At 39.7% G+C, this 16,135-nt stretch overlaps 1 protein-coding gene across 1 annotated transcript in view; it reads right to left on the bottom strand.

Moving 5' to 3' along the window:
- Positions 1-6,976: 6,976 nt before the first annotated feature.
- The window catches only part of CHL1 (cell adhesion molecule L1-like), a 61,796-nt gene continuing 52,637 nt past the window's right edge, over positions 6,977-16,135 (bottom strand). Inside the window, exons 24-27 of the mRNA XM_009330627.1 lie at positions 11,176-11,337; positions 10,363-10,494; positions 9,454-9,526; positions 6,977-7,577 (exon numbers count right to left, since the gene is read on the bottom strand). Of these exons, the coding sequence (XP_009328902.1) occupies positions 7,361-7,577; positions 9,454-9,526; positions 10,363-10,494; positions 11,176-11,337 (584 nt within the window). The 3' untranslated portion in view covers positions 6,977-7,360. The remainder of the gene's footprint in view (positions 7,578-9,453; positions 9,527-10,362; positions 10,495-11,175; positions 11,338-16,135) is intronic.

Below are 16,135 nucleotides of genomic sequence, written 5' to 3' on the forward strand. Positions count from 1 at the left end.
GCAGGAATTGCCAGCTGGGCACTGCGTGGCCAGGCAGCGGGGCAGGGTGTTTTTCTACAGAAATACCCGTATCTCCAGGCGGTGATGGGGTGGGACAGCTCTTCTGTGCAGGTTTAGCCACATCAAATGGAGATGTGGCCTCAGTGGTGCCATCAGGGCCTTGAGCATGGCAAAAACAACGCACAGGTCTTGTTAAATAAGGCTTATAAATCTGCAAAGCTTACACATTTCCAATGAGAGACTGCTGGTATTTCCACTGGGTGACTGCCTGACTTCTCTGCATTTCAAGCTTATTAACAGATGGTAAAAGTCCAAAAGCGATGACATTTCATTGTAATACTGAGGACCAGAATGAAATGTTGAACATTAGAAATAATGCTCTGCCCCCGAAATAGTGCCAATAATGCCAACTTTGTATTAAAAGCAAAATATCAAACAAAGGTATATTGGTCCCATACTTTCTCCTTAAACTTTTGCTTGGGGATTTATCGGCTGGGTGTCAGCGGAGGTCGTGGGACGTGGTGAGCTGGGATCTGCAGCGCATGCACCTGATGGTGGCAGCAGCATCTTTATTCTCACTCCAGTGAAGCACATGATTGTAAGACTTTTTCTCTCCATTATGGTATTGAGTAAAGTGTAAATCTCATTATTCCAGAATATGAATAATAATAAAAAATACTTGGGATGCCCTTGATGCCTTCCTGAAAGGTGAATGCTAGTTAGCATAGTCTGACTTGTTTCTGCATTTGCACTGAATGTATTCAGGAGTTTCTGCAGGTGAAGAGTGCATTAGAAAAGTCCTGAAACCTTCCTGCTAAAGTGAAATAGCTAAAAACACGAGGAAAAAAAACAATGTACGAGAGCGTTTCTCTCACTGAGACACAGAAAACACGCCAGAGTTGGAAGCCAGGGATTATTCTCTATGTGAGCAGTTTATGTCTCAGACTTGAGCATTGCCTAGATCTTTCAAATTTCTGTTAAATGCCTTTTTTTTTTTTTGAAAACGGATTTTGCAGCAATATCAGCTGCCATGGATTTGTCTGCTGACTTTTAATGAGTCCTCAGTAGTGGCGGTTTTGCTCTTTTGGGTATCGGACGGGTGTACCCGTGTGCATTGCACGGGCCCTGCCTGGTTAACCTTTCTCCATGGACAGGCAGAGTAGAATTAAAGAAATCATATAACACTGAATATTGGGAGGGGAAGGGAGTGGGGGAAAGACAGGATGACCATTTTAATACTCAGTAACAAAAGAACTAAGGTATTTTGGTCCTTTCTGATTTTCCTTGGCAAAGAACATTTGTTATATTTCTATATAATGAATACATATAGATTTCAGACTTTTAGCGTAAGTGGAGCTTTCCCTAAGGGATAAGAAGAAAAGAATGAGTATTACTGGGTTTCTAGGTGCCTGGATATTTATAACATCACCATTATCCTGGTGATCTTTAATGAAGAGGAGTAGAAATTCACCCTGCTAATCTTTACAGCTGTATTCTACCACGTATAACTGGATCAGCTCCCTTCACCTCTGTTCATGCCTGGTATGCTGAGCTTTTGTCTTCCATTTCATGGCTAAGTGTATTTTAATACTGGATAATGTTATTTTTGCAGGTATTTCACATGCCACTTAGCTAAAAGCTCTGTGTGCTTTGGAGGTTATGTGATGTTAACCGACACAATCAGAGTATATAAAGCATGTTACAGATGCTAACATTATATAGGACGATAGTTTGATCCAGGAGATGATCATACCATGAAATAAATGAGGCATTTGAATTCAGGGTGTTTGCAGTTCAGGTTCATCCCTGCTTTGGTGTAGATCACATCTAGATGGTTGTTTGTCCGTGGTATCCGACAGTCCCAGTGAAAGCCAAGGGAGGCTCGACCTCGGCACGGGGCCAAGGAAACCCACCACAGACCACAAGCTAGAGAGGGCTATGAATGACAATTAAAACGAATTCCCAACAAAGAAATGGTATCAGGAGAAAAAAAACCACACCAAAACGAAAGAAAAACTTGCTGATTACAGCTAAGGCTTTTGAAGATTACATCAAGTCAAACTTTTATTAGCAAAGTTGTATTTCATGTAAAATGAAAATATCTTTTAAAACCATACGTGCACATACGCATGATACAAACAGCAACTACAGTACAACACGTTTCTCTAAACTTTAATAAATGCACACTAACATTTAGCTCAAAAAGTACCATTGCAACGGTGACACCACATTTGCTTTGATCTTTTCTCATGAAATTACAAAGTATTTTGTTTAAAGTAATAATGATAAAAAACGAAACAGACAGTATGCTTTGGCTCAAACCCACCTACTGGTTCCTGCCTGAAAACTGAACAAATCAGTGCAGATCACTTGAGGCTTTTACATGAAAGATATGGAGCTGCAATGTAAACATGTACTGGTACTCCAACATGGTTTATATGCCTTATTTTGAAATACTAAACATTAACAGAGATGCAGCTGAGGGCTTGATCCATTGTCAAACAAAGGAAATTCTCTTGCCATGAAGAATTGCCTTTCTTTGTATCCATTCTTACAGGTATGTAAAATAATCTAGATTTACCACTCATCTGCAAAATAATGACTATAAAAAAATTATGATGAGATTTCCTTTCAGAAGTGTGCAAGGATCAGTCAATGTTACTCTAACTTCAGTTTACAAAACTGCATATGGAATTACTGTTAAAAAAACCACCTTTATATATAGAAAGATTGTGCAAGTATTTGTTTTTGTCTCAAAAATAATATCGGCCTGAAAAGTTTTATTTAAAGCCTCTCATGCGTTGGATCTGACCCATTCAGTCAATGGAAGTAGTTATCAGAAAAAGTGCTACTCATTAAAATTTGTGTAATAAGAACACAACAGACCAAATATCATAAATCATTAAATGATATGCTAATTAGATCCCTTTAAAACTCGAGTTACAAAGAAGGTTTTTTAATTTATTATACATACAGACACATCTTTATCCAGAGGGGAAAGTCATTTTCTGATTTGGTTCCTAATTCTGCTCTTCCTAAAGATCCAGCCCCAGGAGGGCTTCGATGCCCAGCCCTGTACCATTAGACTTGCTGAAGAGCAAAGTCAAGCACAAGCGAGGATTTCTTGAGACCGGGACTCCAGATTTTGCCAGAGAATGAAGCTGGGGCCATTCCTACAAGTTCTTGATTGTGCAATTACATTATTTTATTTTTTTTTTAAATAAAAACTTAGGTCTGAGACGACAATCCATACCAAATCCGTGGTACGCTGCTCTGTGAGCGCAAACGGCTCACTTGCACGGGAGCTAGCGCACGGGAGATTTTTCCCATTAATTAGGAAGAACTGATTTTATTTGCTTAATCTTATGCACAGTCAAAACTGCACAACTTTTTGAGAAACACCCATCCCTCTTTTGCTCCAGGGGAGGCTGCTTAAATCCGCAAGCCAGGATTCCTGGGGCCAGGGAAATGCCTCCTCCTTGCCGGATGAAATTGCATCCCAGGTTGACTGAGATATCAAATCTGAAAGTGCCATTTCCCCTCTCACACCCATATTGCCAGCGAAATGTAATGGCATATCGTAACCAAATGTAACCAAACTAACAGCCATGGCACGAGGTAATTAATAATTCTCTATCCGACAGGGTCTGCGTGCTCACACAGCTGGCTGTGCCTGACTCCCTCCTCCCAGCAGGTAGTCTGAAATTCCCTTCTAGGTAATTAATGAAATCACCACAGATTTCCATCAACTAATTTTAATAAATACTCCTGGCCAGAGTAAAAAAAAAAAAAAAAAGCTATTTGATTTAATGGACTGTTTCAGAACTGCAGTACAGTTGGTGATACTTTTTATTCAGCCTACACCGCCACACTTCCTCTCACCTGTAACAGACTGCCCTAGAAAAAAATGCAGTGACAATGACAAAAAACTGCTCAGGGAAAAGTGAGCTTGCTCTGTTAGTTTACTTTTGAAAGCAAATCTCTAAAAAATGTTAGTGTCCTGCACTTTCCAAGGTACACTGTATGAGTAGTACCCTTACAATAGAAAATAAAACCCCAATGGGAAAAAAAAAAAAAAGAAAATAAATGATTGGGTAAGAGAAAAAAGCTCAGGTGAGTGAGATTCCCCGGGAGTTTTAGCCATTTGTTTAATATTCATTGGGTATATTCCTTAAAAGTCAGTGCACACTGTACAAATTCCATTGCACATCTTTTTGTTGCTGTATGATTTTAGGCCCTGAGGCATCATGAAACACCAACATTAAGATTTAAGGACCTGAATTAAAATTTTAATAGAAAAAAGCACTCATACCGGCACACATGAGTAGCGCATCACAGGAATGTCATAAACATCTCTTAGCAGCAACAAAGCAAGGGATAGCACAGGGGATTTATATTCATTATTCGATAATTTGACACTCACTAATTTTGAAATTTGTGTCTGTTTAACATAGGCATTTTCTGGGACAATGAGCCTAGTTGATCTGCAGCGACCCGAAGTACAAGAAAATGGATGACTCTGTCTGCTGACGGCTCGCACCCAGCCTCACCCACGCGCATCTGCCCTGGTTAGCGACCCTGCGGCGGGGAGAGCTCTGCCGGGCTCAGGTACGGCCCTTCTCCAGCCCTCTGCACAGGGAGGTTAGCGAGGCTTTTGGGGGAGCCCGTCCTGATTTTGTTCCTTAATTTTGTTCCTCTTTCAAAGATCATCCTTGGACTAATGGCACTTCCTCACTTGCCCCTCCAGGAATAACGACCAGGGATTTTGTTAGCTTATGGAGGCTGGGGAGGTGCTAAGACAGCATCTCCCCAGCAATCTGAGATCTATCACCCCTCGAAACGCTGGGGAGTGCTGTAACTTTGGTATGGGAAAACTGGTGTTTCAGGATTTCTCCAAGTACTGGGGAAAGCTGCAAGTGGCCCTGCTTTGGCCACTAGAGATTCCCGGTGGCTGGGAGACACAAGATTAGGGGACTAGCTTTAATACTGACGAAGTGTCAGCAGAAATATCTCCATTTAAAACACAAAACATTTCAGTAAAAATGACTGAGAAAACAAAACAACACTCGCCCACAATCGGCATTGTGGCAGCATGCGCTAGTGCGGATGATTCCTAAAGGAAATACATTTAAAACAGCCCAAAGCTTGCAACAAAGGCTGTCACAAGCCTAATCAGTTCTTAGACTTTATCTCGTTTGGGCTGCCGCAGACAGGAGTCAGCAGATAAAGATCCTGGTGGGAAATGTCTCTGTTGACAAGATGCCAATTTTCACATTTCTCCAATTATGCACTCCCTGCTTTTAAAATGAATATTTTTAGAAAAATGAAAATTACTTTGGACTTTTTCAGCATCTGGATTGAGAGAAATACAGAAAATAAAACTTTATAAATAATAAAACCAAGTTCTTCACACCACGGGGTCACTGACACGGAGTGGGGTGATTTTTGACTCAGGGCAGATTTCCATTCATCCTTTTATACTCATACACACGGCATCACCAGGGGTTTGGGGCTGGCTGATTGGGGTTTGCTTTTCCCAAACAGAGGCTGGATGAGAGGTCCTTACAAGCAAAAATAGTAAAAAAAAAGAGGAACAGATATGCAGAAGCATCGAGCCCCAGAGGTCTCTTACTGCTTTCAGAAATCGATGAGCACAACCGAGAATCCAGCCGCCCTGGTGAGGAGCCCAAGCACAAGGGGAGCTGCGAACGAACCATGGGCTTTCTACTGGTAACAACCCGCATTTCTGTGGGCAACTAACGGCTCTTAATTGTAGACGTTACTGGAAACTCGTAACCATGCGAGTAATTCGTGCTCCCTCTCTTTCTTCCACTGAAGTAATGGAGACCATGAAGGAGCCATTGGGGATATTTGCCTAATTACTACCACGATGCAAAATGGCTTTTAGGACCTATTCCTCCTGCAGTAACTACTTAAAAAATATTGTAATTGAAGTGACAGTCATTTGTAAGTGCAAGAAGAAATGAAGCCATATTGATACTCTACTCAAATAAGCGTATTCAAAAACACAAATGCTTTTAAAGAAATTCAGGAGATTCCAATACAAAAAGACCAAAAAATGTGCTGTACAGCTTTGCTGAGTTAGTGTTAGAGAGGCAAAGAAAAGAACCAAATTTAAACCAGCATTCAGTAAACAAAACATAAAAGGAAATATACAATAGTATTTTCTCTTGCTTCCGTTTTTGTTTATTTAACAATGAATAGTTTGAAAATAAATGAGCTCTTGGAAGTCAGGTAGGCCTATTTTATGTGATACTAGAAAGATGTGAGATTTATATGACTGGTGTACCTTTTGAAAATTAGTTTTGCTGGTCCAAACTCATATTGAGAAGCAATTCTATTCATTCTACACAGCTATACAGACCCATGCTAGCAACACGTCCCATTTCAAAATAAAACAAGGCTGATTTTCACTTGTGTCAATATTAATATCATATGTACAACGTCCCCATGAAATGTATGCTAGCGCACAAATATACAGATATGAGACAGACAACAAGCATTTTGCTTAGAAATGCAGCTTGCAGAGACTCGGGAAAAGAAATTAAAATACTTTCTAATGATGCTGGATGGGAACCCTGTTTTGCCTTGCCACAGGAAAGATACTGCAGCTTAACTTATTTAAGGAAATAGTGCCAGCTACTGGACAGAAGATTCATCCACAAGGCCAGAGCTTTGTCTTTTAAGAGCAATTTTTCTGTGGATAAAGTTGCATCTCTAAGTATTGGTAACTGCAGTCAGCTGTAACCACTAAAATAATTTGAGAGTATCATAAGCAAAGGAGTTTATTTCTTTATGAAAAATTATACATATATAGAATATATTTCTCGAGTATTTTAAATTACCATTTTTCTCAGTAGGATGCAGTGTGTCACTTTGCAGAGTAACCTGTTGGCTTTGTTTGATTTTCTTGCTGTGTTACAACCTCTACAGTGCCGAGGTCACCGTACATGAGGGAATACTACGTATAAATGTATGTACGAAGTGACAACAGCCGTACAAGAAAAAAAAATACTATACAGAGAAACATATTCCAAACCTCAGAAACACACGGAGTAGCAGTTAACTATACAGATGTAACACTGAGAAATTCTGTTTTGGTAAGACTGAGTAAGACATTTTGTATATTAAGAATTATTTGTTTTGTTTTAATTAGAAGAAAACACCTAGAAATTAGGATGGAAAATCATCTTTTAGTGGCAGTGACTTATTTTTATATTACCTGGATGTCAGGTTCCTGACTGGCTCAATTGGCAACCTGCTTCCAATCACGTCGCAACTGTGGAGTACTAATCAAGATAAATATCACAATTAAACACGAATCATTCTTGCTAGCATTTTAGGCGTGGAGAGGAAAAGTTGCCGTAGAACTCCCAGTGCTTTCCACTGATCCTTTTTCCTTAGATCCAGAATAAGCTCCAATAAATGAACCATCTTCATTGAACATCCCATGCTCCCCTTCTCCATAATCTACCAGACTATCAGCACTTTCGGTGGCTTTAATGTCCCCGTTAATTGACTGGAGGCTGCCTTTCAGCGGCTTTTCATCGCTGTCACTACAAAACAAAGAAATGCCTTTCCAAAAATCTAGCTTTTAATTGCAAACATGGAAACTGCTCTTTTATTGTGAAAGAAAGCAGCAAGAGGGAAGAGCGAGGGGAACATTTCTACGTGGGTTGCACACTGAGAATGATCTGACGCCATGAGTCCTGCTTCGTCCGGTGCACCTCAAACAGGTCACCTGCACTGACCTGAATTCCCCACATACATGATTTTGTGATTATTACAACAATGGAACTGGTTAAAAAGGCAAACATCAATGAAAACTACACGTGTGTTTTGGTTTTTTCCCTTTTTGCCTTGGACAGACAGAAGAACGGACAGAAAATGAAGGGGGAAGAAAAGGAAGAAGCAAATTGGAAAGGATTTGAGGGGTCCGTTCCAGCGATCAGTGCTGGTGTCAAGTCTTCGGCACCTTACAGAAAGAGACATTTTCATTTTACGAAACAGTGGGCAATATTCAGGGCCTATTTATTTCATTTCTCTTTTGAGGTGGGTGGGTGAGCTGATGTAAAGTTGTGGGATGAGGCATCAGCTGTAGGTTATATCTCACTGCTTTGTGAGCATTTGTTTGATTTTAGATGATTAACAAAGGGGTTTTTTTCCTTTTTTTCATTTGTTCTGCTGTTATCTTATCTTACTGTAACTGATGGATTTTCTCTCTGCTAAAGGGAGGAACAGGGAAAAATGAAAGGAGAATCAGAGTGTCTGTATCTGTTCATATGCAGTCTATGTTGAATGGCAATTTCATGAAGAAGGACAGACCCACCACCAAAATTCAGGAAAAAAAAGAAATTCCACTGGGCATTCCTCCTAATGGTACCACAGAAGAAGAACCAAAGCAGTCTGACTTCTCCTGACTCTACAGGACGTTTGGGGGGATTTGGGAACATAGATCAAAAGATTACAAAAAAAGCAAATTAGGCCTCTGAACTAGGTACGTAAGTACTCGATTATGGCCCTTGCTGATGCCAACTCAGTGTCAAAGCTTTGGCAATGTTATCTAAGGAAGGACAGAGAAACGCACCTGAACTTTGCCTCTTCAGCATATAATCAATAACGCGTATAATCAATACGCGTATAAACAAGAATTTGCTACTTTCCTGCACATGGCATTTCTGTTTATAAAAAAGACAAGTTTGGAGTTTGAGGGGAAAGGAGGGGGGTCAAAGTTATTAACCTCAGGACTTTCTTACCTTTCTAAATATTTGTCCCATTAGAAAGCATTAAAAATTAAATAAAGATGAAATTATGCAGAAAAAAACCTAGTCCAGTACAAATAAGGTAGTATATATAAGTGGGATTTCAACAGAAATGATGTATTTTTCTTCATACCATGGTTACATACTATTGTAAGCTTTAGTTATATTAAAGCAGCCAAAGCGATTATTCCAGTTCTCCTACAGAAACTTCTGTAGTGAGGGCTGTTGGGTTTTTTGCCACCTCTTACTGTATTCGAAACTTTTGTTTTCTTCCACAAAATGAACATTCCCCATATTACATGATTTGGGCCTGACTAGGCTTCAGAAACTCACTGAAGACATAACAGTCTTTCTATCGACTTCAATGGACATTACAGTAGGAACCCAAATTATCATATATATTTACATTATTCATACAATGCTAATTAAAAAAAAAAAGTGAAAAATAACCACTGATACATCAACATTTACTTATATCCCAACTTGGATGGATTTAAGTATACTGGATATACCTTTATATTCCTACTATTATCAACTCCTGTGAGGTTTGCTTTGAAAATGAAAAATAGAGTTAATTGCATGCTGTAAAAATGTCCTAAATAATGATGACATCTGGAAACAAACAAAACCCCAACAAACACAAACGCTTGTTAAAGCAGGTCCTATTTACCTATATTCCCCAAAGATTTCATCTTTTATTGATTGAGCTTCAGGATCTGGATGCAAATCTTCTTTTTCTTTCACTGTACAAATAAAATAAAGCACAGATCTGTATGCCATGTTCCGCCATGGACTTTTGTTTTTGCAGGTGCAATGGGAAAACCGCCTGTCATCACCTACAGCTTAACCTGGAGGGCAGCAGCTTGCACTGCATGTCTGGCTGGACACAACCACCATGGCTTTGGTGCCATTCCCTAATTTTTAGAAAGCTAGTAAGTGTTTATAGAATCATAGAATCATAGAATAGTTTGGGTTGGAAGGCACCTCTAAGGGTCATGTAGTCCAACCCCCCTGCCGTGGGCAGGGACATCTTCAACTAGATTGGGTTGCCCAGAGCCACGTCCAGCCTGACCTTGAATGTTTCGAGGGATGGGGCATCCACCACCTCTCTGGGCAACCAGATTTGTACTTGAATCCTTACTCATTGCTTTGAAAATTACAGAATTACTTTTAGCAAAATATTCTATTGTTAAGCAGTTTGGCTACCCATGGAAGTTATGTCAGTTAGTAAGTCAAGTAGCAGTTATCAGGTGGAAAGCGAGCAGGTAGCCCTGCCAACGGAGGCTCAGAGGTGCAGCTGGTGAAGGACCTTGACTCTACGGCTGGATTAAATACTGGAAGATTCAACGAGCACTATCAAAAGCCTTAGCAAGATCTCTGACCAGCACACAGCACTATCTCACCCAGAGAGCACAGTTTCACTTATATTCATTAGAATCCATTCTGCGCGTATTTACCAAAAGCTACAAATCCTCACTGGACGTTTCTGCTTGTGGCTTTGCAGCCTCCAGAGATAAAAGCCTGAAGGATGCTTGGTATTAACATGTGAACATAGCGAAAGGACAACAAATCCATTTACCTGAATATTTTCCTCCTTTATTTCTTCTGACAAAGCAAATGGTTAGCAGCAGTAGGGTGAGCAAAGCGATGGCACACATCAGTCCAATAAACCACCCCTGGGTGGAAATTCCATCGTAAATGCCAGCATAGGCTTTGTGAAACAGAAAAGGAGTAAAAAAAAAGAAAATTAATCAGAGGAAAAGGGCATCACCCTACTATAACATGAATACATAACATTTTCTTCAGTGAATCTTAATTGAATCAGACTATCACTACTTATTGTGTTCAACTTAAAGAAATGCAAGACAGAAATATGTCCAGAGCATGACATTTTTAGACTTAAGGGGAATGTGCAGTCTACAAGGCACAATACAGACATTTTGGGAAGGTAATTCTGAGAGGGTAGTTGACTCAAAGGATTAACGCCAAATAGGAAAGCTGAACAGAGAATTGTTAAGCCTCTCATGCAAAAGCAGTTTTGCGAAAGAAACAGAGTTAAAAGTGCACCCGATACATGCAAACCACTGGACTGGCACACTTAAAATGGATTGTGGCACAGCACCACCCTTCCAAAATCGCATAGGAGGGAAGACTGTTTTGTAAAGGTTTGTAATTGTTCCAGGCTACTGTGCGTCAAGTAAAGCATAAGACTCAGCCAAGAACCACGGATGCGTTTATGCTCCCATGGGATTCAACTGCAAGGGTCAACTTAAAAATCACAGAACAAAATGATGATTTTGGTACACTTTCACTGCACAACGTAAGACGTAACCTCAACATTTATTTACATTCAAAATAAATCTTTATCACCTTGAAGGTTTTCATGTCTCACCTCTCCCCCTTGTCTCAATTACATCTTCAAAAATGCTATTGTTATCAACCCAATTCTTAGTCACTAGACGAACTGTATATTCAGTTCCAGGCTCAAGTGCCTCAATGGGGTGAAACTTTTGGGTGGGGTTTACTGCTTCTGAAATCTTGCCGATCCCTTTACCTATGGAATGTACATATTCAAGTCATATTGATTAATTGTGTTCATTGAACAAAAGGCCCATGAAATGCACAGTTACAAATAATGTAAATAACACACAAATATGACACACAAGGATTTTTAACATTTGTCATCAGACAATCTGATTTTCAAAAGCAGGTGGTAAACTAAAAAACATTCCCCCTATTTGATTTTTAATATTCCATCAGATAAAATAAACAGCAGACTGAAGTAATCCTAATGTTTATGAAGGGGTTTGTACATTTCCCAGGATGAAAGTTAATATTGATGGGGGATTATGGATCTGCTTTAACTAATACGTGCTTAAAAAATTACAACTTTAAAATGGGCTTGCTTTGTATAGATAATCTGGGGTTTGATGCTTCTCCCATTGAACTGAACTCAGCAGGGAAGCAGACAGCTTGTTATCTGGAAATGGATTCGTATGTGTCTCATGGAAAAAATTAACATTGGGATTTGTACTCATTTCTCTCCTGACAGTGATTTTCCATGTCCTTTTAAATTCCACAATGCCCGCACAAAGCACTGTTTTAGATATAGCTGAAGTTTGCTTTTAAATTGATATTTAGGCATTTAAATGTTCCTGGTGAGTTTAATATTTGATTAAGAGGCAGAAGGGAAAATCCAGTATTTCAGAGTTTTCCTAGTTTTCCTAGTTTTAGAGCCTTTTTACTTGCAAAACACCTACTGTAATTTCTGTCTGCATTAAGATTGCAGGGTATTCAATAAGCTTTTTTAAAATAGCATTTGTGGACAACAGAAAAAAGGACATCTACAGAGGTTAGCAATCACTGCCTGCACATGACAAGCCCGTTCACACAAGCAAATTCAGAACTGCGGGTTGACACGGGGGATCTCTTTAGTCAACCAACGGGTACAACACGGGACTGTGCCTGCCCTTGATGGCAGCAGAGACATTTTGGTGGGCTGCACTTAATAAATACAACTCTTTAATTGTGTCTCGTTGCCTAATTTGCCTGCTTTATCCAAAGTTGTCTAAACTAAGGATTGAGCACACAGTATGATTTGAAAACTACTTGACCAATTAGCACTGACAGTAAAACAATGCTCATTAATACTTAAACTAGTAAACAAGTAAAGCAAGAACTAGTAAACAAGCAAAGCAAGGAGCTTTCAGAGATTCAGGCTTAGTTGACAGCTGAAGGAAAAAAAAAAAGATTAAGACAAATCCAAGCACAATCAAAGGAGCAGTTCAAGATAAGTTTTCCAAGGCAACTGTACATGTATTACAATAAGCAGCTAAATTAGTAGACCGTTGGGACCCAGAGAGAACACATACAGCTGAAATACTGCTAATACTGAAGCGCAGCTTATTAGCATAAATCAATCCATCTATCGGTAATTTTTCCTAAATGAAGTATGTGAAACTGAGCTATAATTTTTAATCAAACTGTAAACTAAGCAACAGGATACCACAGGTATATTTTAATTACATGTTCTTAAATCAAGATGTCAGAAAAACATACTTAATGGAAACACCATCCATAAAGTTACAAGAATGAATGTGAACCTTAAATCCATTATGCATTAAATACCATGTAACACTTATGCATGACATGATAACCACATGGTCCAACTTGCACACAACACAGGTCTCCTTAGGAAGCGTTTCTCCTGAACTCCTAGTAAGCAAAATGCTTCACCCAGAGCTCAGCGGCAGCCCACAGCTGTGGTTCATCGTGCATTTTCTCAAACCAACTTAGCCAATCCTTATCTGTCACCTATTTATTTCCAGCTTGTGCCAGCCTCTTCTTTTTGAATGGTCATCTCCTTCCAGAAGCAGAAGGGGGGAACGGATACGGCTGAAAAATAACCCCGTTTTTCTGCCAGGTTATTGCTCAGCCGGATCAGCCCCTCCGGCCGGCCGGCCGTGCCGCTGCCCCGGCACACGGAGCAGCGCAGGGCTGCGACGCACGGGCTGGAATGAGGGTTTGAGCCCTGCCTGACCCGGGACTGGGGATTTACCACCGGCTCTCCGGGCTGTTTAACATCACCTATCCCAAAACACTAAACAAATTTTTTTCTTTAGAACTCAGTACAGGTGTCCAGTGATGGGTGATTATGAGGTTTCTTTCCGTGCGATTTCTTTCTGGTCTGTGTTACACACTCAATATAGCACCTACAGAGGACAAAGCATTGCTAATTGGGGCAAGTTTGGTGGTTGGTATAGAAAAAGCAGTGTAGCATCCTGAAAAATAAAAGCAAAGATATACAGATAAGGAAAAGCTCAACATACTGAAAGGTCAGTGAGCTGCAGAAATTAGCTTCAGAAAATTGAAAGCAGTTGGGTTAGGTTTTTAATCTACAATAAGGGATAAGAAGCATTAGTAATAAAGGCATATCACCAGCACTTCCCACCTTCCCCCACTATTTATCAGCCATAGCATGGGACTCGCATGAACATCAAACACTGAACTGCAATTTTACAATATTCCTACCGGGCTTCGAGATTTATGAGAACAACAGAACACACATCTTTTATAGAAGCTTATGGTATAAAGGAAAAAACAATATAAACTGCCCCCAAAGACTTACAAAAGTGCTAGTTGTCCAAAAGTTAGCACATTTGTTAAAACTTACTTATATAAAAAAGCTGGCAGCCTAATAGCTAAATACTAATTGTGGGCAACATCTTAATTTAAGATGTCTAAATACATCTGCTGCAATAAATGGAAAGTTGAACTTTCATCAGTTTTCCCCTACTGCCTGGCCATTAGAAGTGTGTAAATATGCATCGCAAATACCCTTCATCTTCTGGGCCTTTTTAGTGCAGGAGGTAATTCATCCTAAACTGGGAATATTTTAAGCTATAGAGATTAATAAACCTCCTGTGTGTAAAGTCTCTTGAGGAGAATTTATAGGTGAGTTAGTGATCAGCTGTTTGTACTGATTGTCACTTGTCGGAGAAATCTGAGCTCGAACAAGACGATGGGTTATAGCTTGTTTCATCTCTTGCTGCTTCTCTTTAGCTCTCTGCATTGGCTACACTGGGGCAGGATGACAGAAGAGGAAAAAGGAAAAAAAATAGCAAAGACAAACAGTTAATCACAAATTTGCCTAAAGTACTCCAAGACCGATATATTTAGCACATTATATTTAATATGCTTATTTTTCTTGCTCAAAATGATAGGGGTTTGAAACAGCGATACACCACGTATTCCTTTTCCCGGTCCAGCCTGTGTGCAGCACCCGGGCTGGCAGGACGGTTCGTTGCCTGTCATTAGCAACAGGGTTTGATGGGCTACGGATCCCCGGCCGAAGGAGAGGCAGCAGAGTGGAGTGGCAGAAATGACAGAAAAATAAACTTTTCACCAAGGTTCATCAGGTTCTCTTGATTGTGAGCAAATAGGATATATTGTGGGGATTTGCTGGTAACAATATCAGCGGTTACATAGGGCTAAGGCAGTTGTATTTTTCCTTTTTCACTGTGCCTGTGGCAAAAGAGAACTAAAACCATATGTTTTTTTACAAATGGTTACTTTCCTCATCTTATGGTGTGTCATGAAGGCTAGTACCCTCCGGCTAAGATTTTCAAAAAGCCTGTGGGAGTTACGTGCCAATTGCCATTGAAATATAATGAAACTGGTGAACTTCTATTCTCTGGCTTCTCTGGAAAATAAAACTACAGTTGTACGGCTTCCTCTGGATGAATTTTTCATTAAGGCTTGAATTTCTGAACACACAGTAATCATTCTCGACATATAATACGTGTTTAGTAATCCTTGAGAAACACTGGTAACGATGAAAAGAAGCTTTGTGTTAAAGAAGGACTGCTACATTAAATTAATTTTTTTCACTTATGTAAGAACATTATTTCATATTATGTTTCTGAGCGCTAATGATCATTGGGAAATCGACATTTTCAAGGGGAAAATTAATTAGTTTGTAGGTCATTTGAGAAATACCGCCTGAAAGTGAAAAGTTAGAGATAAAATTCATTTTCTAAAGACAGCATACCTTCTTCTATGGAATGAAACCAAGATGAAGCCACAAAAATTAAACTACTATTTATTTTGTAGTACGATGCAAATATCCTTTTGCCCAGGTTCTTCGTGATTGTCCACAGTATTTTATCAACAATTGATAAAAATCTTTCATTGTCTGTCAGCGTTTCATATCTCAGTTATTTTGGCTATGTTTAAGAACTTTCATAAGAAAGAGACCTTTTATTTCATGGACTTTGTATTAGCTGCCAATGCCAATGGCATGGGGTCATGCAACAAGGATGCTATAAATGAAAGCTTTTATATCGCCTACTGCTATTTCTCACTAATTCCAGTGGGCCTCTGTTTAACCTTAGAGACAAATATTGAAGTGTGGTTTTCCCCTGTTAAGTAATTATGCAGAAACAGCCCCTTCTGACAGTGGTGGTACTGCAGAGCAGAGGGCTCGACCTCCACCACTGCCAGACAAGCACAGAGTGCGGCACTGCTCCACCGGAGAACGAAGAAACAGAGATGTGAGCACGAGATGGTCTTTTCCTATCAGTATCCACTCATTGGCCTTTTGGTAAAGTGTTGCTAACTCAAAGCAATGTGTTACTCCTGACAAAAATCTGAATCTGAATGGTTCATTCACAGAGGAAGATGCTGCAGTTGTAGAGAAAGGGTATGATCTACCCATTTATCTATACAGGGAGTTATATTTATTTAATTGAGAGAAACTTTTTTTACTAAACTCAGTCATTCATGCCACTGCAAACTCATCGTCAGGAAATGGGTTTGCGCATAAATTACAGGCTGGCAAAATTATTATTTAG

Source organism: Pygoscelis adeliae, unplaced genomic scaffold (genome assembly GCF_000699105.1).
Source record: "Pygoscelis adeliae isolate BGI_AS28 unplaced genomic scaffold, ASM69910v1 Scaffold278, whole genome shotgun sequence".
In the NCBI taxonomy this organism is placed as follows: domain Eukaryota; kingdom Metazoa; phylum Chordata; class Aves; order Sphenisciformes; family Spheniscidae; genus Pygoscelis; species Pygoscelis adeliae.